Genomic DNA, 26,187 nt, shown 5'->3' with positions numbered 1-26,187 from the left:
TTAAGCAGTCACAGTGCGCAGGCACAAGAGCGACTCTCAAGCAGCTGTGCACGTGGCTGCAAAAAACCACAGTGGGAAATAAAGAAACAATCACTAATTGATCTCATATAGCACCAGGGAAAGTAGTCCTCAGGGGACAAAAAATAGTTTATCAATCTGGAGTGGAAGCAGATGGAACCAGATTTCAGCTTTCTGGTTGACAGAAACCTACTGTCACAGCTGTTCAATGATGACAGATCAGGCCATTTGAGATGCTTTGTAGGAACTTCAGCTGATGAATAAAGTGGATTTTTGTCAGTGAGCACAATGACACAAATCATTTTTACAGTGATTAATAAGCAGTTAAACATACTGTCAGTAACAGTACTTAGTCAAACCACTGCTAACAGGATACAAGAATGTCCTTCGAACGATAAAATGTACCTATATGTTTCCTTGTGTGTTTTCCCATTTGCAAACTATGATAAATATTTCGAGAATGTGTCAAATACACACATTCTGTTTTGTTCTGTTCTTGTTACGACTTGCCTCTCAGATAATATAATACGTTTGGAAGGAAATCGAGAGTCTGGCTATATATATAAAACGTCATCTAATGTCCAAATGCAGCATTGTACTTCACAACATTACAGCTGAGTTCAGTCATGAGTATGAATTCAATTACCTCTGCATGAATACTTCTTTTGGAAGAATATACACACTCACATTCCAGATTCACATTCCTTGTAACTGGCAGGTGTCAAAGTTGTCTACATGTCCTGTTCATTCACTTATTCAGAAGGCCAGGCATGAAAAGTCACATACCTTACAGAGCTAAAAACATACAAAGCAAGCCTTTTCTTTAAGAGAGTCTATCCTGCCCAGACATGTTGGACATCTAGATAGTTACCGTTGTTTCTGTGATAGCTGTAGCTAGATATGGCTTTCAGGAGTTAGTAACTAATTTATTAGCCACTGATGTCTACACTGACACATGATGAGCTTGGTATAAAGTCATTATTAACAACAGTTACACTTTACTCCACTTCAGCATGGTGGTTTTACCATTATTAGAGGTAAAACATAACTACAGTGTATTGTCTTGATAAAGTATTAAAGACTAAGAATTAATAAATGCTTAAGTCTGTTGATAAAGATATTCTAGCATTTTCCATAAACAAATAATGTACATCCATTTTCACTGCAGTATTAAGCCATTTCATGTCAGAAGTGAGTTATCAGCCTCCACTTAAACGCTAAATGGCATGACGGAAACGTCATTGTCTTAGTAAGAGAAGCCCAAGTTTACATGTTGTGCTGATTGTGATTCTCCCTGGCAGAGCTAGACTGCTTGCTGGGACAAGATTTTCTGGCCCATATCTGGCCTCACCACCTATTATATGCTTTTCCTCCTGTACTGCTGATTGCTCCCACGTTGCACAGAATTCAGCACAGAGTCTGAGGATACATGGCTCTGAGACGGCTGGCAAGACCTTGGTTTCCACTACTGCTTTCCTAGATTTACCCCGATATGTTTGTTCTTAAAAGTACCCCTGAAACTTCCATCCATCCATCTTCTACCGCTTACTCCTTTCTCAGGGTCGCGGGGAACCTGGAGCCTATTCCAGGGAGCATCGGGCACAAGGACACCCTGGACAGTCCCTGGTGCCAGTCCATCGCAGGGCACAATCACCTACACACTCCCATTCATACACTACGGACACTTTAGACACGCCCATCAGCCTAACATGCATGTCTTTGGACTGGGGGAGGAAACCGGAGTAAAACCCCCACAGCACGGGGAGAACATGCAAACTCCGCACACATATGGCCCCGGCAGGACTCGAACCCCGGATCCTGGAGGTGTGAGGCGAACGTGCTAACCACTAAGCCACCATGCGCCCTCCCCTGAAATTTGTTGAGAAATAAATTTGCTAATATATTTTTGAAGGCTAAGAAAGTTCTAAAATGGCTGATGAGCATCTCTTTATCTCGACCCTCCTAAGCACACACAAAGATCTGTGAATATGAAAATTAAACTCCTCCATTGTCCTTCTGCCATTCCAACCCCATGCCTTCCGCCCTACTACAATTACTCCATGTTACGCCATGCTAATAGTTACAGGGCACTGTACTATTACAAAAAGATGACATCTGCTCACCAAAATCATGGAATAATTGATATATATCCATATAGCAACTTTGGTTTTTGGTTTATTGCCATTATCATGCAGGGTCTGTACATTTGAAACTTAACATTTACATCATCTTTGTTATTACAATCTGCACTCATATTTAATATTCATCAAATGAGGGATCTTTAAGGGAATTTGGATCAGTTTTAAATGGGAAAATGTGACATTTATCAATTTTGACCCATGTACAGTACCAATCCATATAATCAGAAACAGCCATGCAAGAGCAATTGACCATTTCTAAATCATGTCTTTTGAGGTTAGGGATAATTTACAATATGTTTTAAAAATCGTATAATAAATTTTAATGGACACACTATATCTGAAATTAACTGCATTATGAATAAAAGCTCATATAAAGTTGAAAGGTTGCACAAGACTTTACCACTGATCCATACAGCTGATATACAGTCTCCCATGAAAAAAATGGAGCTGCAAAGCCAATTCATTTGTTTGACGAGAATTTCCTGGTATTTACATCTAGATATTTTAAACAACATAAAACATATAATCTTTTGTATCAGACCACCAAATTTTTAGGAACAGATAAGTTTTTAAGTAAATTAAAGTAAATAACACTTAATATTTGGTTACATATCCCTTGCTTGCAATAACTGTATCAAGCCTGAGACTCACTGACATCACCAAATTGTTGGTTTCTTCTTTTGTGATGCTTTTCCAGGCTTTTACCACAGCCTCTCAGTTGTTGTTTGTTTTGGAGTGTTTCTCCATTCAGTCTCCTCCACAGGAGATGAAAGGCTGCTCAGTTGGTTCTGGTGACTGACTTGGCCAGTCTAAAACCTTCCACTTTTCATCCCTAATAAAGTCCTCTGTTGAGTTGGCAGTGTGTTTTGGATCATTGTCTTGCTGCATGATAAAGTTCCTCCAGATTAATTTGGATGCAGTTCTCTGTAAATTGGCAGGCAAAATGTTCCTGTAGACTTCTGAATTCATTCTGCTGCTACTATCATGAGTTACATCATCAATAAAGATAAATGAGCCTGTTCCAGAAGCAGCCATGCAAGCCCAAGCCATGTTTCACAGATGAGCTTGTATGTTTTGGATCATGAGCAGATCCTTTCTTTCTCCACACTTTGGCCTTTCGGACTTTGGTAGAGGTTAATCTTGGTTCCAGAACTTTTGTGACTCATCTCTGTATTTCTTTGCGAATTATAATCTGACTTTCTGATTCTCACTGCTGATGAGTGGTTTGCATCTTGTGGTATGGGCTCTATATTTCTGCTTTCGAAGTCTTCTGTGAGCAGTGGCTTGTGATACCTTCACCCCTGGCCTGTGGAGGTTGTTGGTAATGTCACTGTATGTTGTTTTGGGGTTCTTCTTCACAGCTTTCACTATGTTTCTGTCATCAGCTGTTGCCGTTTTCCTTGGCCGACCCATTCAGTGTCTGTTGCTCTGTATACCAGCGGTTTCTTTCTCTTTCAGGACATTACAAATTGTTGTATTGGCTCTGACCAGTGTTTGATGTTCCCTCTTTTCTCAGCTTCAAAATGGCTTGCTTTTCTCCCATAGAATGCTCTCTGACTTTTATATTGGCTTATAATTTTTTAACAACAAATGCAGACTTCACAGATGAAACCCAGGGCTCAATCCAAGAGTAGACATTCAGACAAATTCATACCACACCTGGGTAACAAGAAACACCTGTCAGTCACATGTTCCAATATTTTGCTCACCTACAAATTGGGTGGTCTGATACAAAATGTGCTGTGTTCTATGTTGTTTAACACATCTACATATAAATACCAGGAAATAAAAGCTGAAATTCTAAACTCTCTTCACATGTTCATCTTTTGACGTCAAACCAATATGTCTTCAGTCTACAGCAAAGACAATTTAATTGGCCTTGCCCTTCCAATAGTTCCGGAGGGGGCTGTATGACCATCAACTCAAGTGTTACCGTTCCTTACAGCTGCAGTAACGGCTGGTAATGCTTATGAAGTGACTCACCAGATAATGTGATGCAGAATGCTGGTAAAATTTGCTTATTTTTCTATTTTGTTGTAAGGTCAAAAATCTGCAGTGGATGGTGAGCTCAGATCAGCGGAAAAGGGAAATTCTGGTCTTGAGAACCTCAGAACAGCAGGATAGCCTGCATTAAAGTGCTGAGAGGCCATCTGGCAATCAGTATGATACTGAGTGAGTCAGGCAATAGAGGGAGGATGCCTGAAATGTCTTACATTACTGCTTATAGAAATAAAACTATATGCCCGAGTTTCACCGTGGTCCATGTTTGCTCTTTCACTTAAACTACAAATTACAAAGGTAACGGATATGGAAAGCTTTAACTATGGCCAGCAATCCTCAAAATAAAGAGGATGTGTTTGAATGGAAGACACATTAAGCACTTAATGTTGTAGGTGGTAAGGAGGAGGCATACAGAAAAGCCTTTGAAAAAATGTATTGTTTTAGCATGGATATGGAAAAATGCATAACGATACAACTGAATCCATGTAACATCACAAAACACACTGGGGTGCTGTAAAAGAAAGAAAAAAATCAAGTGTTTTTTGTGTTTGGAGTGCTTGTGCTTGGAATATATCAAAGCACTTTATTTATTGCTTTATACATGAATGGTTTTTAAAATTGTGCGCTATCTATAAAGTATTCTAAAAATTCATAATGAATTGCTTGTTCCTTTAGATTTATCCTTTTAGATATCAGATTTATTTGGTTAGAGTTAAGGAAAAACCTCAAGCTTAATGTAAAAGCTTTCAGTTACTAATCTCTTGTAGCCTGATCTATCAGTCCAGTAGTACATTATCCACCTTAATCCTCACTTGAACGTGTTTCAGCTGCGTATATGGTAAATGCCAAGCCTCCGTTTCTTCTCGGGTTTTCATGAGAAAGGTATAAATAAATAAATGTATCCGGTGTTCTCACATTCATTTGGCAACACTAACTGATTCCTGGATGTGAGTCACAGAAAATACAAGAGAGAGACAATGTGGCTGGACTATGTAGAATATGATTTCTATCTGAATTTTTCTTGGATCATATCAAGTGATACCCCCTTTGTTCATCCCCCCCACCCACCATAAGAAATCTATAATATTTTAATTAAAATACACATTATAGTCGTGTCCCCAGGTTTACACTCAGTTCTGTTACCCTAACACATTCCCCCATCTGAAAATTTTTTTGGTAAATCACTGGAATGTGCTCAGTGTCCTCATGCTATTAGCATGTACGCCATGTGGCTATATTTCTTGTATTTGCTAATTCTGTGCTAAAAACTCAGTCCTGTTGCTTATATAAAGTGAAGGCTTCTTAGAAAAGGTCAGGCAAGTTTGTTTTCTTGAATTTAATGCAATTCTAGCAAAAACATTATTGGACGTAGTTTTTCCAACAGAACCATTTAGTGTTTTGTAGACAAACAAGAATATTTTCAAATTCATCTTAGGTCCTGGTAGTCACTGCAGAGATCTGAGGACTTCTTCAACTTTTAGTCTTTGTCTTTCTTACTTTTTGTGGCAGAAAATGGTGAGAACCCATACTAGGAGCCAGAAACATCTACCCATTGTATGCTGAAGTGGAAGGACTGAGACACACCCACCACCCTTTCTATCTCACCTCTCTCTGTCTCTCCCTCCTCCTCTCTCTCTCTCTCTTTGTCTCTCTCCCTCCCTTCCCCTCTCTCCCCTTCCCTCTCTGTCTCTCTCCCTCCCTTCCCCTCTCTCCTTCTTTCTCCACCTACTCTACTTTACTGAAGAACTACAAGCACATAGCACACACACACACAACATGCACGCACGGTCATGTACACTCTCACACACACAAAAACACACACTCATGCACACACACACGTATATGTGCGCACATATGGACACACATTCCCGTTACCCAATGTTCATTCCTGTTACTAAAATGTAAATACAATTTTCAATCATGTTTGGTCCATCATTTATACAATTGTTTAAAAAATTACATGATAAAACATTTATAAACTTGAGCTTTGGATCTCCTTTAAAAGGAAAATAGAAAAATACAACTTGTTTTGTAAGTTTTTTGGTAACAGGACTGAGAAAAATGCAACCATCTTCCTCTCAGAAACCTTGTAAAAACATGAAATAAAGTTACCTCAGATTGACCAATACACATTTTTGAATAGTTCAATATGTGTGATATTAGATTCAATGTTTTAATGAAGTTTAATTTGGAAGCGTTTCAACAAGCAAATGACCCCGGTGTAATCACCTGACATGACGCATTGACAGGCTGCAGGAATTTACAGTCTGAGCTAGAAAGAAATCAGCCCCAGCTTTGCTTCTTCATACCATTCGGTGTATGTTTCTTATGACTATTGGTGCTGCTATTGCTGTGGTTCCACAAAAGTCCAAAATAATCTTGAATAATTTGTCAGCAGCGTGTACTCTGATGTGTATTTTAAAAATGAACCCTTGTAGTTCTGCTAGTCTATTTATACCGTATGCCCTTGTTTCCAACAAAGTTCAATATACATGGAATATCGATTGCCTTATCATAGCCAGCTTCAAGAGCTCTTTGATTACACAGATAATGAAGGACTTTTGTCTTGTATGCAAAATGCCTTGTTTTTCTAAATAATTCACAGTTGATATTGAACAAAACTCACGCACTGACTGTAAGGAAACATCTCAGATCAGATCAGGGGAGTGGTAATAGGGATGTCAGCTGAACAATCAGTTGATCCTCCTAGTCAGTTTGAGTAAACATACTGAGTTAGAGTAACAGACCTGGCAAATATGTGATTTAAGGTAGAATTGTGGCAGCTGCACAATCACTTGATCCTCCCAGTGGCAGCTGGAGGAACTGAGCCATTAGGCGGATCAACTGATCCTCAGCAGCTGCCATACAATTCTACCTTAAATCACACATAAGCCAGGTCTGTTACTCTTATTCAATTTGTGCAGACTTAATGTGTCTAGCTATTTGATTGTAAGATTGTAGGTACACCTGTGTTAGAGCAGCAGGGAAGCTAACACAGCAATGTGATTATGTGGCCATTCATTTTTTCACCTAGAAACAAACCAGATACCCCCTATGTATTAAAAATAACAACAACAACAACACCTGGACACACCACGAGTATTAGAAACAGGGAGGAATGACACTAGTGGTGTTATTATTATAGCCTATGTGATTTTTTTTTTTAACAATAAGAACTTTAAATATTTACATTTCGAACTGTTGATCATGTAAAACAAACAAATAAAAAGTTATAACACGTCACAGTTTTAAACACGCTAGAGGAGATGGTGTAAACCTAATTGCCAAGCGCTTCTGCTCCACCCGCTGGCGCGCGCCGCCTCTAGCTGAGACTCACGCACTCACATACACGCGCACGCACTCACGCGCACGCACACATGCGCCGACTATACCGTGCAGACAGACAGCACGCTGTGAATGAGGCAGCAGTTTGTAGACCTTCATGAGCCACTTGGACTTTCGCAGTCAAGGCGAATGGTGTGAGCGGCGAGACGCGCTGAAGAGGCGGCCATGTTGGTGCTCGGGGTTTTGGCCGGATTCTGCCTCTGCAGCGCGGCCGCCTCCGGTTACGGGAGATGGACGAATAACTTTCGCCCCAGCTCAAATGAAGTGGACAAACCCGGCTCGCAGCCGCACATCATTTTCGTTATGGTGGACGACCAGGGCTTCAGGGACGTGGGATATCACGGATCCGAAATCAAGACGCCGACCCTGGACTGGCTCGCAGCGAACGGAGTGAAGCTGGAGAATTACTACGTGCAACCGCTGTGCAGTCCATCCCGCAGTCAGCTCATGACCGGCAGGTGAGCAAACTGTGACCACTCACACATGTCAGCTGATACAACACGACCTGCTGTACCTTGCAAGATAATTGCATGTCGTATTCGACAATATGCATAATGACAGCACTTATGTAGATGCACCTGTGCAGCAAAAAGTAAAAACCATAGCACATAGGAGTGTTGTTACTAGAAATTCTTTATTGCAACATGCAGCAGAGGTAAAGTACTCAAATCTACACATGAACATTTTACAGTAAAGACCTCTTGTTTGCACTGTTGTGCACAGTCTACACTACAGTGTGTATATTTTACAGCAAAGACATCATTTCTGAACCTCAGTAAGGAAATCTATACCTACTAGAGTGTGTACATTTTTATAGCAAAGACATTTCTGAACTACAGTACTGAAACCTACATAAAAGCGTGTATATTTTACAGCAAAGGCATCAATTCTGAACTACAGTACTGAAATCTCTACGAAAGCACAGCAAAGGCATCAATTCTGAACTACAGTACTGAAATTGCTACTAAAGCATATACATTTTTACAGCAAAGACATCATTTCTGAACTACAGTACTGAAATCTACACTAAAGTGTGTATATTTCACAGCAAGGCATCATTTCTGAACTACAGTACTGAAATCTACACTAAAGCATGTATATTTTACAGCAAGGCATCATTTCTGAACTACAGTACTGAAATCTACACTAAAGTGTGTATATTTTACAGCAAAGGCATCATTTCTGAAGTACAGCACTGAAATCTACACTAAAGCATGTATATTTTACAGCAAAGGCATCATTTCTGAACTACAGTACTGAAATCTACACTAAAGCGTGTATATTTTACAGCAAAGGCATCATTTCTGAACTACAATACTGAAATCTACACTAAAGCACAGCAAAGGCATCATTTCTGCACTATAGTACTGAAATCTACACTATATAAGTATAAGAAGTGTGTATATTTTACAGAAATGGTCTCACGCTTGCAGTGAAATACTAAAATCATCAAAGTGTACACATTTTGCAATAAAGAACTCTGAAGTAAATTCTGAACTAAAGCATGTACATGTTGTACCAAAGTGCTGCAGTCTGTTTCACTGATAGCTCACATATGCCATGGGTAATGCTAGTGTTGGGTCTGAGTCCACCTTTGTCGAGTTTGAGTTGAGACCAAGTCCTTAACCAATCGAGTCCGAGTCCAAAAAGGGCTGAGTCGGACTTAAGTCCGAGTCCTTAATGGCCGAGTCCGAGTCGAGTCCGGCCAAGTCCAGAAAGTAATTAAACTGAAAAAAGATATGAAATTGCAATTGTAAACTCAAAACTGAGCTATAAAATTAATGTTAACCTAATCAATATTATGTTAAACTTCACAAACCAATGGCAACATAAATGTAACAAAAAAATACCACTATTACAGCTTGCCATTGTCATTTAATGTTTTTATTTCATGTCATCAGCATCTCAATTAGTTTCCTATCAAAAAATGGTTTCAAAGAAAAAAGTGTATGAAATAAAAATGAACCTGTGTTGTTATTGGATCACACTATATCGTGTCCTCCAGTTTGAGTTGACATTTCAGTGATTTGCTGCGTCTCCTCCACAGTTATATAGGCTGAGAGAGTACAGAGTAGAGTTACATTTAGCAGCAGATCATAACAACAAGCTTCATGCTTTATTACTGCTTTTAATCTGTCTATGAATGACAACAAACTCATTTCTGAACACAGCTCTGTTCTTCTAACTTTTTTCATTTTAACTCCTAAAATGACAAAAAAAATTCCTATCAGCAGGGTTTATGATATTTACTACATTCAGAAGTTCAAGACTGCAATCACGAAATACTAATGTGTAGGGGTGGGCGATATGACTACAATCTTATATCACGATAACGATACGTTTTCTCAGGTAGATCTATCAGTATTCAAGTAAGAAATACTACGGAAATTGAATAACGCAACGGAATGTAAAATAAAATAGACTTCACTGTATGACATGTACAGTGATTCTTATTAAATTTACTGAAGGTATTCAGTCAAATGAGTGAGAGTGATTTTCTCTCTGCCTTTTGTCGATTGATTTACATTAATGACACAGACAGCAGGAGGTTTATTAGACTGCTGTCACTTTAAGACTTAATGCACAGATCCAGTACACTGTACTGACACTCCTCAGATTTTTCCCCAACTGTTTACATACACTTAGGAAATAACTGCCTGTGTTTGCGTGGATACTCGGCCAGACCTGCATTTTGACATGATGTGTGTGTATTTATTTGACCATCCAAGCGTAATAAGCCACTAAAGAGAACTCAATTCAGTACTCGCATGATGAGGCGACTTTCTGGGCACGTGCTTCAAGTGTGTCAGGGAGACATTCATTCATTTCTTATTATCTTAATTTTATGCTGACATCCCACCCCTATATATATATTTCACATAAACTCATTTTTAAGTATTTTGTTGGCAGTCTCAATGCTAATAGCTAAATTTGACATTACAATATGTACTTAATATGTACTATTATATTCAACTCATTTAATCATTTTTTTTATTCTGTTACCACTTTAAGCAAGTCTACTGGGAGTTTGGCCTCATCATGTAGGACATCAATAGGGCAGCTCCTTAGCAGCTCACCAGCTACTTTAAATAACATTATCTTTGCTAATGAACAAATGAGACCTGTTAAACTCACCTCAACATGTCTTTTACAATCATTTAACCCACCATTTTAAAGTCACTCTTGAAAACGTGCAAAACTGTTGCTTTCTTTGACCCCTATGAAGCAGGGGTACACTTTAGTGTAGTCGTGGGTGAAGTGTGTTTTGTATTTTCTTTTGCTTTTTTTTTGTCATGATGCTAATTAACACTACAGCGATACTGAACTACTGCAGTACACTGAACTGATGGATGAACCGAAGAGAGAGAGAGGTCGACTTTAAGTCCTGCCCACAGAGAAAACTGATAGGTCTAGATAGCAGAAAGAGAGACCAATCAGGATACGCTCTCTGTCACTCTCTCGCTCTTGTCACTCGCGCTCTGCTCCTACTGGTCTCTCGCTCGCTCAAAAAAAATTCCGGGATATGGTTTATAATTTGCGGCCATCAGAGAGCTACTATCAGTATCCGGGAGACTCCCGGAACTTCCAGGAGAACTAGGATGTCTGTTTATGTTATTTATTTTTTTTATCTTAGTTTTCATGTTACACATGACACAGACTCGACTGTACTCTGAAAAATCACCGAGTCCAAAGTTTCCAAATCCGTGTCAGGTTAGTGTACAAATTTACCCGAGTGCGTGACCAGTCCGAGTTCATTCATAATTGGACTCGTGTCCGAGTCCAGGATCGAGTAACGCTACACGTGTTGTTCATCTCCACAGACTCTACAGAAATACTGTCAAGCATTCTGTCATAATTAACTAATTTCAAATTGCATCTGCAATCCTGCATTCAGGATATCACTGTTACACAATATGAATCATGCAAAACACCATGCCAACCGTTGATGTTACATTTAACACCCTAGATTCTATCATCAGAGACTTCACAGACATTGTAGTACACATTTTGTAGCAGGATACTGAAAAAAAAATGAATGGAAATAACCCTACCTATTAACTCATTCTGCAATGCACATTTCCAAGTTTGTGTGCCTTCAGGTCCAATACATTCATTAAGTAAGGAATAAAACATGACAGGCTGTGCTGTTGTAGGAAAATAATCCACCAGGGGGTGGTGTGATATGGCCTGAAATCGATTATCTTCCGATTATTTAACAACATGGCCTGAAGTGCTTTATTCCTCTCATACCAGAGCAATTTGCCAACTATTAAATTTTTTTCAATTTAATAGTGAACAAGGGATCAACAGTGCTTTTAACCTTTATACTCACTCACGTCCTTTTAGCAAACACTTTATCCAGGGTCACAGTGGATCCAGAGACTATCCAAGAGAACATTTAGCGTGAGGCAGGACCGCACCCTGTCCATTACAGGACACCATGCGTGCACACACACACATTCACAATTAGGGGCAATCTGTCTTTGCCAATCCTCCTCCTGGCATGTTTTAAGGAGGTGGAAGGAAAATAGAGTAACTGAAGAAAACTCACACTGATAAGATAAGATATACTTTATATCTCAGGTGACTTGGGGGAACATGCACACAAACTCCACACAGTCATCATAATCGGTTATAATTACAGTTAATGTTATGGAGTATCCATGGGACAAGTTAGCTCTTGTTACCACTTATGTTCTAAAATATATAAACAGTTCCCTCACAAGCCCCCTTTTCTCTCTCTCTCTCTCTCTCTCTCTCTCTCTCTCTCTCTCTCTCGAAGTTAACATATAGCTTGTAATGTTAGCGGAAAGTGCGTAGTCTTCTGTCCTGATTTACTGACCATTAGGACACAATAACACCTAACAACACACTAACACCTAAACTAACAATGAGGCTCTTTCCATAACCATTAAATAAATGTCTCCTTACAGGACACTTCACAAGTATAGGTTTTTCTTTGTTAAATAACAACTCTTTCTAAAAAAAATCCATTTATTATTAGACTTAGATTATGTGGCGTGGCTTTTCTGTGATTTAGTTCTTATGATAGAAATGATAAGGTATTAGAGTTAGTGTGTTAATATAAACCTATCGTTTGAATTACAGTCGGCACTATTGTCAGAGTTATGCTGTTATAGAAAATGTATCAACACTTTCTGATTCATCAGCTTTGAGAGTTCAGCAGCACTGTGGTATAAAGAAAACTTTCATGTAGAGAAGAATGGTTGAGTGAGATCTTTAAAGCCCTCCGCCGGACAGGAAATTTGCCAGGCTCCTGCTCTGAAGGTAATGAAAAAGAGGCTTCACTTTCACAATCCTTAAGGACTACAGAATAAGTAGCAGGGTCTAGTGCCCATGTTGAAAGCTTCTGTGACTTTAATAAAGTCTCCTCTTAGATAAAAGAAGGTAAAGAGACTGGAGGGTACAAAATGTTTGGAATAATCGGTGCTATTGTTTGGGTGTGTTTGCTTTCTGCTCAGGTATATTTGATCTTTGCATCGTGAACCAACATGCAAAACTTTCATCTTATTTATATGTATAATAAATCAATGCAAAATGACTAGGCTAAACTATGGTATTGATTAAATCAAGAGCACCGGTATCAGAAGGTAGTCAAACAGCATTGTAGATAATGTAGGAAACTAATAATTGAAGTGAAAGTATACCAACATGTCAATGAACAAAGTTGAAATAAAAAAAATTTCAACTCAGAATTTCATTACAAAATAAATCTTGGATGCCATTGAAGATTACATTATTAATAAGATTAATGGCAAGTCATTTACGATGGATTTTTTTTTTCTTTAAGCCTTAAATCAAGAGTTGTGAAATGTCTTATCGTGTATTGTCTGTCTGACTGGAATACACAGGAAAGAAAGGAGAGCTGTATCTCATCAGATGATTTAGGTCCTCTAATTGAGAGAAGTCAGTGGATGGAAGGATTAACATTTTTGTCATTTGCTTGACTTAAATATATATATAATATGGTGATTGTAGATGCTGATGCTATGGCTGATGCTGAAAAAATGCTGAAATACCTAAGAGGGTCTTTCACCTTGTCTGATGAAGAACCAGAGGGTGCAAGGCAGTGTGTGTGTGTGTGTGTGTGTGTGTGTGTGTGTGTTTGTCATCAATCAGATTATAATGATGGGCCAAAAGAGTGAATTTAAACCTTCCCAGATAAACTGTGAATTCCTTTCTTGTCAGCCTCCTGTTGATTAATATACATGTTGATAAGAGGTTTCGATTTCTGTCATGATTAAGTATTGATTCATTAGAGCTAGACTGTGTACAATCGCCAAAAATCCTCTTCACATGTGCTGTGGCCTCCTAGAGTTCCTGTTTAAGCCAAGTCCATGCTGGACAGCCTTCCAATGCCAGACAAGTCAAGGTGGTTTAGTTGACAATTATGTTCATATCCTATGAGAACTTCTGATTTTGTGTAAATTTACTAATGTGAACCTCAACTGATCAGCTTAAAATTGTATAATTGATGATGAGTTACTGCAGTTTTAAATATGGATTACTTACACTATATGGACAAAGGTACTGTATGTGGACACCTGACTATCACACCCATATGTGGACATTCCCCCAACTGTTGCCACAAAGTTATAAACAAACAGTTGCATTAACAGTAGCATTAAAATTTCCCTTCACTGGAGCTAAGGGTCCCAAAAATGTTCCATGAAAACCAAGATTGGAGTGGAAGAACTCAAGTGGACTTCACAGAGCCCTGACCTCAACCCTACTCAACACCTTTGGGATGAACTGGAACGCCGACTACACCCAAGGCCTCCTCACCTGAAATCAGTGCCTGACCTCATTAATGCGCTTGTGTCTGAGTGGACACAAATCCCCACAGCCATGTTCTAGAATCTAGTGGAAAGCCTTCCCTGCATACCAAAATGGGCTCAATGCATATGGTTTTGGAATGGGATGTTCAGCAAGCACATATGGGTGTGATGGTCAGGTGTCCACAAATTTTGGCCATATAGTGTATTATACCTGACGTGATACGATGGCTGTGCTGCATTATTGGAAGCTTTGGAGGTGCTCTTGTGTCATTACGCCATTACTTGAGCATCATTTTTCAGCTTTTTATTGGGTGTCACTAAATCAGCTGTACCATGAACACCCTTGGTAATTTAAGGATGATTGGCATTTATCAACATACACACGAATAACAAGACAATCCAAGGCCCATTAAGTGTATCAATGTAGAATCATTCAAAAGACACTTGTGATCTAATAATTAATTATTTTTCTCACCTTAAATGATGACATGATTGTATCGCATGGTATCGACTTTATGATAACTTTATGCAATGCGTTTGCAATTTTCACAGTTTTCACACTGGCACTTCAATACTTTAATTCAATAACTAAATACTTTCAAAAGAACAAAATGCTTGCATGTCTTAGTTTTAACTTTGTAGTAATAATGTAGTACATTAGATCACATTGTTCATGGAGTGGAAAAAGGGAGAGGATTAAAACGGAGGAACCAGACAGATTGAATGATCTGTTAGGAAGACTCAGGAACTAGAAGAAGGTGTGACTGAGTGACTGTTAGTGTGAGGGAAAGATTGAGAGAGCAGCTTTTGTTGATTCAGGGTCTGTTTGTGATTAACTGTAGAGTGGAGTTTAATATGTTTATTTAGACCAGATGTAGGAGGAACGTTGTAGTGAGGAAGAACATAGGGCTGGCAGAGCTTACAGCACAGATTGGGTAAGGATATGTAGAGCCAGTGGCTGTGGTGGTCAAAAGACATATGTCTTGAGGATTATTTTGATTGCATACAAGGAGAGACTTTTGGTTTTACTGGGTGTGTGATAGGTTGGATGTATGCTCCAGCGGTTACGTCAACATGCCGGTGGGTAGCCGTGATTGGAGACCATGACAGGATTTTGACAGCAACTTTTAGCAGTTGAAAGAGCTCTTGGATCTGTTTCCACTTGTCTGTAGTGTCTCTGACCACAGTTATAACTCCATAAAAAAAACTATTAACCGTAACATTTACTCACTTTTACATTAGCTCAGTATTTTTTCTCTTTATCGACACATTTTCAGACGCATAAAAACATAACTTAATCTGATGAATCTTTATTGCTATAGCTATACTGGTCAGTGACCCTAAAGTCCTGTGACTTGGGGGTTGTTGTTGCAGATTTATGACATTGTAAATTAGAGCTAATGGAGCATAACACTGTGGAGCTTATATGTCTGCTGGCCTGTTCAGTTTTACAAGCTTCTATAAGGCATCAAAATATGTTTATTCATGTTTTATAACCATGCTTTTTCACTGTGCTTAAACACCCATTTATGTGTATCTTTATCCCTATTATAGGGATATTATAAGGTGTTATAAAAATCCTACAATGTGCTACAGGATTTAATGAATTAAAGAGAATCCTAATTAATTACCAAAGATGAAGAGGAAACCTTTTACACTTTACCTCAAATTGTCTACACTTATCTTTACTGTTCTGTTTTTTTTATATTTATTAATTAACTGTCACTTTATTACCTGGATACTTTATTTCACTTGACACTTTATTCCAGATGACACTGTATGCATCTACTTACTGACTTACAGATAAGCATGTATTTAGTATTTAGTGTCTGTTATGTCATTTATGTCACGTCTGTAATCTTCTGCTGCTGTGACAAAACAGTTTTCCTCAGGGATCAATAAAATATTCTCTCTCTCTTTCTCTGTCTATCTATAGTGGTGCCTGAATATAGAATATTCCATATTTATATATACCTAAAACATCATCAGATTTTCCACACATCCTAAAAGCAGACAAGAAGAATCCAATTAAACAAATGAGACAAAAAATATACTTGGTCGTTTATTGATTGAGGAAAATGATCCAATAGGACACATCTGTGAGTGGCAAAAGTTTGTGAACCTTTGCTTTCCGTATCTGATGTGACCCCCTTGTGCAACAATAACTGCAACTAAATGTTTCTGGTAACTGTTGATCAGTCCTGCACATCGACTTGGAGGAATTTTAGCCCATCCCTCAGTACAGAACAGCTTCAACTCTGGGGTGTTGGTGGGTTTCCTCACATGAACTGCTTGCTTCAGGTCCATCCACAACATTTCTATTGAATTAAAGTCAGGACTTTGACTTGGCCATTCCAAAACATTAACTTTATTCTTCTTTAACCATTCATTGGTAGAACGACTTGTGTGCTTGGGGTCGTTTCTTTTCACAAGCCCATTAAAACATTTTTAGTGTGTACCCTAACATTTGCCCTGCCCCTTTAGCGATATGCTGTCATGATATACATTGTTTCCCATCATAATATTTACTTATTACAATTATTTATTTATATGGTTTGCTTCAGAGTTTGCTAATGTAGTGAGCAATGTTATGATCTGAGACTATTGGAAAAACCTATGAAAAATATAGAAACTATGAAGTCGCTTTTTATGCAGGAATGTACATAAAATGCCAGAGGTTTCCCAAAAAGGCTTCATAAAAGGGGTAAATGAACTTTTATTGGATTTTTTTTGTTAACAAACATGCACTGAAACACAAATGCAGTTAAAAAGTCTGGTTCATGTTTCTGGTACACAAAAACGAACTAAGGGAATCACTTTTACATCTCACACACTATCTCTGTGTATGATCGCCAGAAATATAAATGAATAAGAAACTTTTTGTCTTTCAAGCCCAACTACTGTACTGTATGTCAATGTTATTCAGTTAATTTCACTTTAATGAACAGGCATAAAAAGATCCTGTAAATGTATTTTTAAAAATGTATTTACAGGCACAGCAAGTAGTGTTACTGCCTAACAGCTCCACTCTTCCTGGTTGATCCTGACCTTGGGCTGTTGACTATGTGGGGTTTCTATGCATGTTTCCCCCATGTCCGTGTGGGTTTCCTCTGGTGACTTCACACTTCCCAAAACCATGCCTGTAGATGGATTGACTAAAATAAGTTGCCTGTGAATGTCTGTGTGCATTGTGCCCTGCAGCGGCCTGGCATCTCTTCTAGATGTATTCCCACCTCATGCCTAGTGTTCCTGGGATAGGATCCAGATCCACTGCAATCCTGACCAGGATGAAATGGTTAAAGAAGATGAATGAATGAAGGAATAAATTAATTACATTTACAGTTGTTGAAATGCTATGGCAGTTATTACAGCCTTAAGTCTTCTTGGTTGGCACACCTGGATTTACCATTAATCTCTTCAGAAAGTCCACACTGGACCACTCAAGGACATGCACAGTCTTGTACCAAAGTTATCTTGGTGGTGTGACTTGAGATAATGTTTTATTATACAGTAAACCATTGCCCCACTCTGAGGTCTTGGGTGCCTTTTGAGCATGTTTTCCTCTTTCCCTCAATTCTGACAAGCCTTGCTGCTGAAAAACATCCCCATAGAATGATGATGCTCCTTTTCAGCTAAACAACTTTAACGTTGCCATAAAGTACTTAATCATGACTGCTACTAAAAATATAATATTTATCTCTTATTTCACAACATATATGAATGAAATATGCTGATGTGTTAGTAATGTTGATCTTACCACTCTACATTTGTTACACACTGCATCTCCCATTCTCATGCACACTTGAGACCCACCCCATTTTTTAAGTGCATTTTCAAAATTGCAGGAAGGGCAGGGACTGATTATGTATATACTTTTGAGGATATTGGAAGCCACTGTGTGTGTGTGTGTGTGTGTGTGTGTGTGTATATGTGTGTGTGTGTGTGTATATAATATATATATATATATATATATATATATATATATATATATATATATATATATATATATACATACATACATACATACATACATATATGTATATATATGTATGTATATATATATATATATATATATATATATATATATATATATATATATATATATATATATATATATATATATGTTAGCTGTTTCTTTATATAGACAGAGATACACCTTTCTGAATCTTGTCCAGGCAATTTAATTGACCACAGCAATTAGCTTTACAAAACATGACCATGCCTTTCATTATGGAGTATTTATGTAGATTGTTGAATTGAATTAATGTTGGAGTAAAGCTACAATGTAAAGGAATCAGCGAAAAGTTTAAGCGATGATAAGTACATGACGATAAGAAAAGCTGAAATGGTTGTACCATTAACAATTTGAGCAATATCACTTTTATTACTGTGGCATTTACACTCTTGTTATTGTGAAGTGTCTCACTGCCTGTACAAGCTAAGTATCAAGGAGTCTCAAGGAGACAGTTTGCATATCTTGTGTTATCATCACCCCTACCCATGCTGTTTTAGTTTGAGCTAATCTTGTATGGGCTTACTGTATGGACAGTTTAGAGCCAAGTAGGAAACCAGCCAAGTTTGTTGGCAGGATTTCTAGTATTGCAGTCCAAGTTTAAACACATCCATGGCAAGGCCGTGTTTTTGTAGCTAAGAGTGTTAGAAGCCTCTGTGGATAGGTCTATATGTATATGTAGTCACAGACATGCACCTTTTAGTGCTGTCTCTCAGTATTTCTTGTCTTCTGTATTAGTTCCAGGGGCGTAATCTGGCCTGGGAATTCGGGGCTGTAGCCTGGAAGATTTTTTCTTTATCTCCTAATAATTTTCGACTTGGAGCGGTTTGTCACTACGTAACTGAACATCAGTTAAAGAAGACGGTGGTGTTGTAATTTTGTATCTTCAGTGAATGGAGTGTTGCATTTTATTTTCAGTGAACAGATTCAAGACCAATCAGACAGGGTTTACAGGAAAATACGTGGAAATACTCATGTTGGCTGACCGGTCTCAATTCTGCCAAATGCTAGCTCACACAGTCAGTTAGTTTGAGGGGGGAAATGGATATACGACAATTTTTTTTTGTCATTAGTAATGGGGTGGAAACTGAAACACTAACATCCTCTCATGCTGAGCAGGAAAACAAGGTTTGTAAATGTCTGTCAAGTGGCTTTATTGTCATTTCAACCATATACAGTTGGTACAGTACACCGTGAAACGAACGAATCAATGTTCCACCAGGACCATGGTGCTACATAAAACAACACATTAACCACATGAGACGACACAGAACAAAATAAGGAGTAACTATATCATCATAGCTAACAAACTTTGCACAGCACTGTAGCAGCTAAACCCATACAATGATAGCTTAGTTGTGCCTCCACTTTTCTAGCAACACCAGACTAGCCTAACTTTTTATGATAAATCCAACTTTTTGTCCAATTTTCACATTTTAGAAACAATTCGTCTTCACATGCAAGAAAAAAAATGCATGGAAACAGTCTATTTAGAAGTGTGTTTTTAAAAGTGTTTTGATGAAGAAGAATATGGGCTCAGCCCTGGATGATTAACAGTCCAGCTAACGCCCCTGGTTAGCTCATAAAAAAATATAGGACCTAAAATACACCATGATTGTGAATAACATTTTAAGATCAATCTATGTTTGCAGTAATATAGTAAATATATACTATAATGTATAGTACATAAGAGTTTAGATGCACAGCTCTGCCATATAATACTCCTAAATATTTTCTATTCTCTGCAAAGATCACAGCATAGAGAATCTATAAATTAACTGAACAACTGGATGGTAGCCAGCACAGCTGTGTGTCTGTATGTGTGTGTGTGTGAGAGAGAGAGAGATGTTTGCATAGTAAAAGAACAGCAACCCCTTACTTGTGTCTTTACAGATTCATAGTATGCGTGGCTCTAAAAAGACATTATTAAATGAAAAATAATTGCAGGCACTTTATTAAATTGTTTGACATTTGAATTTAATTGGTTGCAGATTTTATGCATTTTAGGCTATTCTTTATCTGGTGTCAAACTGTCGCCCATCAGTGTATCCAACCTTACATTCCTCACTCTTCTAACTACATACCTTTCCTGTTAGTTTCACTGTAGTTACTGAATAATTTATAGTTACTGAATAATTTGCTCTACAAGAAACACCTTTAATACTTTTAAGGGGTTAAAATGAGGTGAACGTTATCTACCTGCTGTTAAGCTAACACACACAAAGACCTAGATATAAGGAAATCTAACAGGAACAAGCAGAATAAATTACTTTAACTGCATGAGTTGGAAACAGTTTTATATTTAGTGTACAGATACTGCAAAGTAGCCTTAAATAACATTTTATGTAGGATTTGAAAAGTCTTAAAAGCATTAAATTTAACCTTACTATACCTATAGGTACCAGGGTAAGCCAGATTTGAGCTGTTATCCAGTTGGTAAAGTTGGCTGAACGTTAATTTGCATTCCATTTGTTGAAGTAGCCTAGATAATGTGCTGTCCTAGCCCTATCATTGCACTTTTCATTCTCTCTCTCTCTATCGCTCTCTCGCTCTCGCTCTCTCTCTCACGCCTCTGTGTTGTACAATGCTGTGAAAGAGTATTCTACCCATCCTGATTTTTTCTGTTCTTGTGTGTATCTCGTACTAAATAGTTTTAGATCTTCAAATGAAATACAACATAAAACAAAGTCAACCTGAGAAAACACACAATACAGTTTTTATTTTTTAAATTTATTTTATTGAAGCAAAAAAAGTTATCCAACACTGATCACCAATGTGAAAAACTAATTGCCTCCTTAACTTAAAATCTGGTTGTGCCAACTTTAGCAGCAATAACTGCAACCAAACACTTCCTATAACTGGAGATCAGTCTTTCACTTACTACTAGGACTTACTCCTAGGCTTTGGATCATTGTCTTTCTGCATAATCCAGTTGCGCTTGAGTTTCAACTTATGGACTGAAGACCGGAGATTCTCCTTTAGGATTTTCTGTTACAGAGTTCATGTTTCCTTCAATTATTGCAAGTTGCCCAGGACCTGAAGAAGCAAAGCATCCCCACACCATCACACTTCCACCACCATGCTTGACCTTAGATATGATGTTCTTTTTGTGGAATGCTGTGTTTGGTTTACGCCAGATGTAACGGGACACCTGTCTTCCAAATAGTTCAACTTCGACTCATCAATCCACGGAACATTCTCCCAAAAGATTTGAGGATCATCAATGTGTGTTTTGGCAAAATTCAGACGAACCTTAATGTTCTTCTGGGTTAACAGTGGTTTTCACCTCGCCACTCTTCCATGGATGCCATTTTTGCCCAGTGTCTTTCTGATTGTGGAGTCATGAACAGAGACTTTTTATTGATGCAAAAGAGACCTGTAGTTCCTTTGTGAGTTCCTGGATGAGTAGTTGACCCACCTTGACCCTGACCTGGATAACTGAAGATAGATGAATGAATGAATCGATGATTTATGGGCTGTCATTGTCTGGACAGTAACATACCCCATCCATCCATCCATTTTTCCATTTTCTGTACTGCTTCTCCTACACAGAGCCTGGAGCCCATCCCAGGGAACTTTGGGCAAAAGGCTAAGCACTAAGCCACTGTGCTCCATGAAAAATAACATGCAGTACATGCCTTTTAATTCCGTTGAATGGTGCAATAAGAATGTTTCATATCTCACTACAATATGCATTCTTGTGTGTGTGTGTGTGTGTGTGTGTGTGTGTGTGTGTGTGTGTGTGTGTGTGTGTGTGTGAGTGATAATTGCTGTTTGTGTTTTAGCACCAGCATAGACACTAGAACATTGTGAAACCATGCCAATATTTACATGTTCTTTGACCTGATGTCAGGAAACAGGAACAACTAGAACTCTTATTCCACTCCTTACCTGATGATAGGATGCCTGTTTGTTGTGCACTGAAAGACAGGAGGAGGGGGTGATGGAGAGAGGGATAAATGACTGAGATGAAGGGAAAGGAGAGTGACTGAGAAAATAATGAGGGGAGCCTGGTTGTCTGGGCACTCAGAAAGGCAGACAAGAGGCACCAATACCTTTTTTCTGTTTTCCAGAGGAAAGCAGTAAAAATGTAATAATTACATTATTATTTTTAACTACATGATAGGTTAACACCCCACCCCCCAGGCTGTAGAAAACCATGCATATTAATTTCTGATCATTAATTCTAACATGTCATTATTAGATCATTGTTTTAGCAAATGTGCTTATTTTATGGGAGAGTTAAAGCAGGGTTATAGCTGTTGGCTAGGGGTTTAGTTAAATATCTTAATTTAGCCTCCTCCCTGCATACACTGAGCTTGCCTGTTCTCCCAGTGCTTCAGCAATTTCCTCCTGTTTCCTCCCCCAGTCCACAGACATGCATTGTAGGCTGATTGGTATCTCTAAATTGTCCGTAGTGTCTGCGTGTGCGATTGTGGTTGGTACCCTGTCCAGTGTGTCCCCTGACTTGTGCCTTGAGTCCCCTCTAGGATAGGCTCAAGGCTCCCCACGACTCAGAAAATGGATAGATGGAGGTAATGTGCGAAGTTAGGTAAGATTAGTTTGGGGGTTGTAGTCAGATTTGTGTTTGTCTGGTATATTTATCGTGATTAGCATTTTGATTGATGGCTAAGAGGCCGTGTCCATCACATAAGTTTTAGCTGAAATTGTTACTTGACCAACATCTGATGAATATGTTTCTGTAAAAGGTAACAACACCTGTATATAAATAAACGTGAAACTTGATACTTTGTGATTTTATTTAATCTTGTTACTGCCGATTGCTAATATATGAATAAAATAACTGTTTTGATATTTTCAGTCCATATTTTCTATTCTTTTAGCCTGCGTACAGCTGCTTTTCCTGGAAAAATACCGTGTATTAAACATAACATCACCTGTGATGTAGCAAAATCTACGATGTCTGTAACAAAGCATAGTTTGTGAAAATTGGTTGAATATGACATTAGTTATAGCTGGTTGTAAGCAGAGCTGCATCACTACATAGAGTAGTACTGGCTTACAATATAAACCTGCCCCTTCCTACAATATGCTGAGGTACAATACTAGCTCATAACAGTGACTTATGTAGCATCTAGTTTTTACATTATCTACTTGTTTTTCTTAAATCTGTCAGTTTGATCTAGAATCTAAATTACCAATACTTGCTTACCAGAGAAAACAAGTGTATTTATGGAGTGTCTTTGTGGACTTTTTTTTCTTTTCATTACAGAAAGTGATTCAGTACCGCAAATATTTACTCTCAAACACAATATATACTAGACTCCATTATTTAATGTAAGAACTAAAATTAGTCTATCTGTAGTTTTTGTCTATGATATTCATCATAGTGTTTTGTCTTCTTAGTAACTGAGGTGTGAATCAAACCGTGCACTGCATAAATATAGCTGCTTCTTCCAGACAAAACAAGACATGTTTACATGAACTTCAAAAGAAAGAGTTTAATCAGACAAAATTCCATGAAATTCTACAATGTACCAACTGTTGTATATCACACGTGTGTGGCTTTCAGATGCTACCCATGACATATAGATGTCTAGATATGACTGGTATAGATTATTTTTTATTGGTAAAGCAATACTTGTGCAACTTAATCTTAAAACAAACATGATTCTTAAACTATTGTATTCAAATTTGAATGATATTTTGCTTATATTTGTGTCTACCATAGGTATCAAATCCACACTGGGCTCCAACACTCCATAATCCGCCCCACCCAACCCAACTGCCTCCCTGTAGAAAACGTCACCCTCCCCCAAAAGCTCAAGAATGCAGGATATGCGACACACATGGTCGGAAAGTGGCACCTTGGTTTCTACAAGCGTAGCTGCATGCCTACACAGCGTGGCTTTGACACCTTTTTCGGCTCCCTTCTAGGGAGTGGTGACTACTACAGCCACTACAAATGTGACAGCCCTGGACTGTGTGGCTTTGACTTGCATGAAGGCGAGGAAGCTGCGTGGGAGCAAGACCGAGGCATCTATTCCACCCACATGTATACTCAAAAGGCAGTACGTATTCTAGCATCACACAACCCAAGACAACCTATCTTCCTGTACTTGGCATACCAGGCAGTGCACTCACCTCTGCAGGTTCCTGCTCGCTATCTGGAACGCTATAAATCCATCCCAAATCTGCAACGGCGCAAGTACGCAGCCATGGTCAGCTGCTTAGATGAGGCTATGCGCAACTTAACTCTTGCACTCAAACGCTACGGCTACTATGAAAACATGGTCTTGGTGTACTCTTCGGACAATGGGGGTCAACCTCTGTCAGGTGGCAGTAACTGGCCGCTAAGAGGTAGTAAGGGAACCTATTGGGAGGGCGGTATACGGGCAGTGGGGTTTGTGCACAGCCCCCTACTTGTGAAGCGAGGGACTTGTAAGGCCTTAATCCACATTACTGACTGGTACCCAACCTTGGTAACACTTGGTGAAGGTATGCTTGATGAGAATCAGAACCTAGATGGCTATGACGTTTGGGAGTCGATCAGCGAAGGGCGCCCATCTCCACGTCATGACATTCTCCACAACATCGATCCCATTTACAGCAAAGCTAAGAATGGCTCCTGGAAGGCAGGATATGGGATCTGGAACACAGCGATCCAGGCAGCTCTCCGTGTTGGGGACTGGAAACTCCTGACAGGTGTTCCAGGCTACAGCGACTGGGTTCCACCACAAACCTTTTCCAAACAGATGTTGAGCAATCGCTGGCACAGTGAGCGTGTGCGTTGGGATCGAGGCAAGTCGATTTGGCTCTTTAACATCACAGCTGACCCTTTTGAGCGTGTGGATCTGTCAAGACGTTACCCACACATAGTAAAAAAGATGCTACTCAGACTTTTACAGTACAACAAGACAGCCGTGCCATGCCGCTACCCACCCAAGGACTACAGGTCCAATCCTCAGTACAACGGAGGGGTCTGGGGACCTTGGTACTCAGATGTTGATGAACATGAGAATGAAAAGAATAGCATTCTTTCCAATAATTTACAGAAGACTAAAAAAGAGAAAAAAGTGAAACATAAAGGGAATTTGAAAAGGAAAGCTGATGACGTCTTGGTTCTTCATTTGCAGTGACTTATGTTTTATGCAGATTCCAGTACTCAGGGACTGACAGGCAGTCTTGATCTGTTCACATGATTTTTCACTGACAGAGTTTTATACTTGGATAAATTTACCTCTAGTTAGATATTTTATATGTAAGCAACAGGAATCGGCTGTTATGCAGCTGATTCTTATGAGGAAACCCACTTAAACACTGCTGTTTCCAGCTTAGAATTGGACAATGCTTGTTAGAGCTTTAAGAAAAAGATATATATTTATTTTTAACAATTTATTGCATGCTCAGCCTTGGCTTTCATATTGTTTTATGAATTATAGACTAATGATAGATTCAAAAGAAATAACAAAATATACAGGGTGTCCCAAAAGTCTCCATACATAGGGGAAATTAGCACTTTTCTTCCAATTTTTTCATACTTGGTGTGTGTATGTGTATATATATATATATATATATATATATATATATATATATATATATAATATATATATATAATAATGTATGTATGTATGTATGTATACAAATATAAATAAAATTAGGGATGTCACGAGAACCAATACTTCGGTACCAAGTCGGTACCAACATTCTTAAAACGTGACGGTACTTGTTTTTCTACGCTAATGTTGGAATCGATTCTAATGGAGGTTGCAATTCTTCCGGACCTGATGGGGTCAGCAAATACGCGGAAGTGTTTTAGTCGGTCCACAAGTGGTAAAGAAGAAGAGGAATGCCTACAAGCACACGAGAAAAACTACAGAAGATTAGCTTAGCTTAACAAGTTTAGCTC

At 38.6% G+C, this 26,187-nt stretch overlaps 1 protein-coding gene across 1 annotated transcript; it reads left to right on the top strand.

Moving 5' to 3' along the window:
* The first annotated feature begins 7,473 nt into the window (after positions 1–7,473).
* Positions 7,474–25,815, top strand: arsj (arylsulfatase family, member J). Its single transcript, XM_053628785.1, has 2 exons — positions 7,474–7,963; positions 24,010–25,815. Exons 1-2 carry the CDS (start codon positions 7,671–7,673, stop codon positions 25,415–25,417), a joined length of 1,701 nt encoding a protein of 566 aa, XP_053484760.1. The 5' UTR covers positions 7,474–7,670; the 3' UTR covers positions 25,418–25,815.
* Positions 25,816–26,187: the final 372 nt, after the last annotated feature.

The sequence above is a fragment of the Ictalurus furcatus genome, chromosome 7 (assembly GCF_023375685.1).
Source record: "Ictalurus furcatus strain D&B chromosome 7, Billie_1.0, whole genome shotgun sequence".
NCBI classification, from domain to species: domain Eukaryota; kingdom Metazoa; phylum Chordata; class Actinopteri; order Siluriformes; family Ictaluridae; genus Ictalurus; species Ictalurus furcatus.
Note: the sequence above shows the minus strand (reverse complement) of the source record. Positions and strands in the feature narration are given on the sequence as shown.

Coding starts and splice junctions, on each gene's coding strand:
- arsj (XM_053628785.1), top strand. CDS start 7,671: ATGTTGGTGCTCGGGGTTTTGGCCGGATTCTGCCTCTGCAGCGCGGCC. Junction 7,964..24,009: donor AGTCAGCTCATGACCGGCAG/GTGAGCAAACTG, acceptor TGTCTACCATAG/GTATCAAATCCACACTGGGC.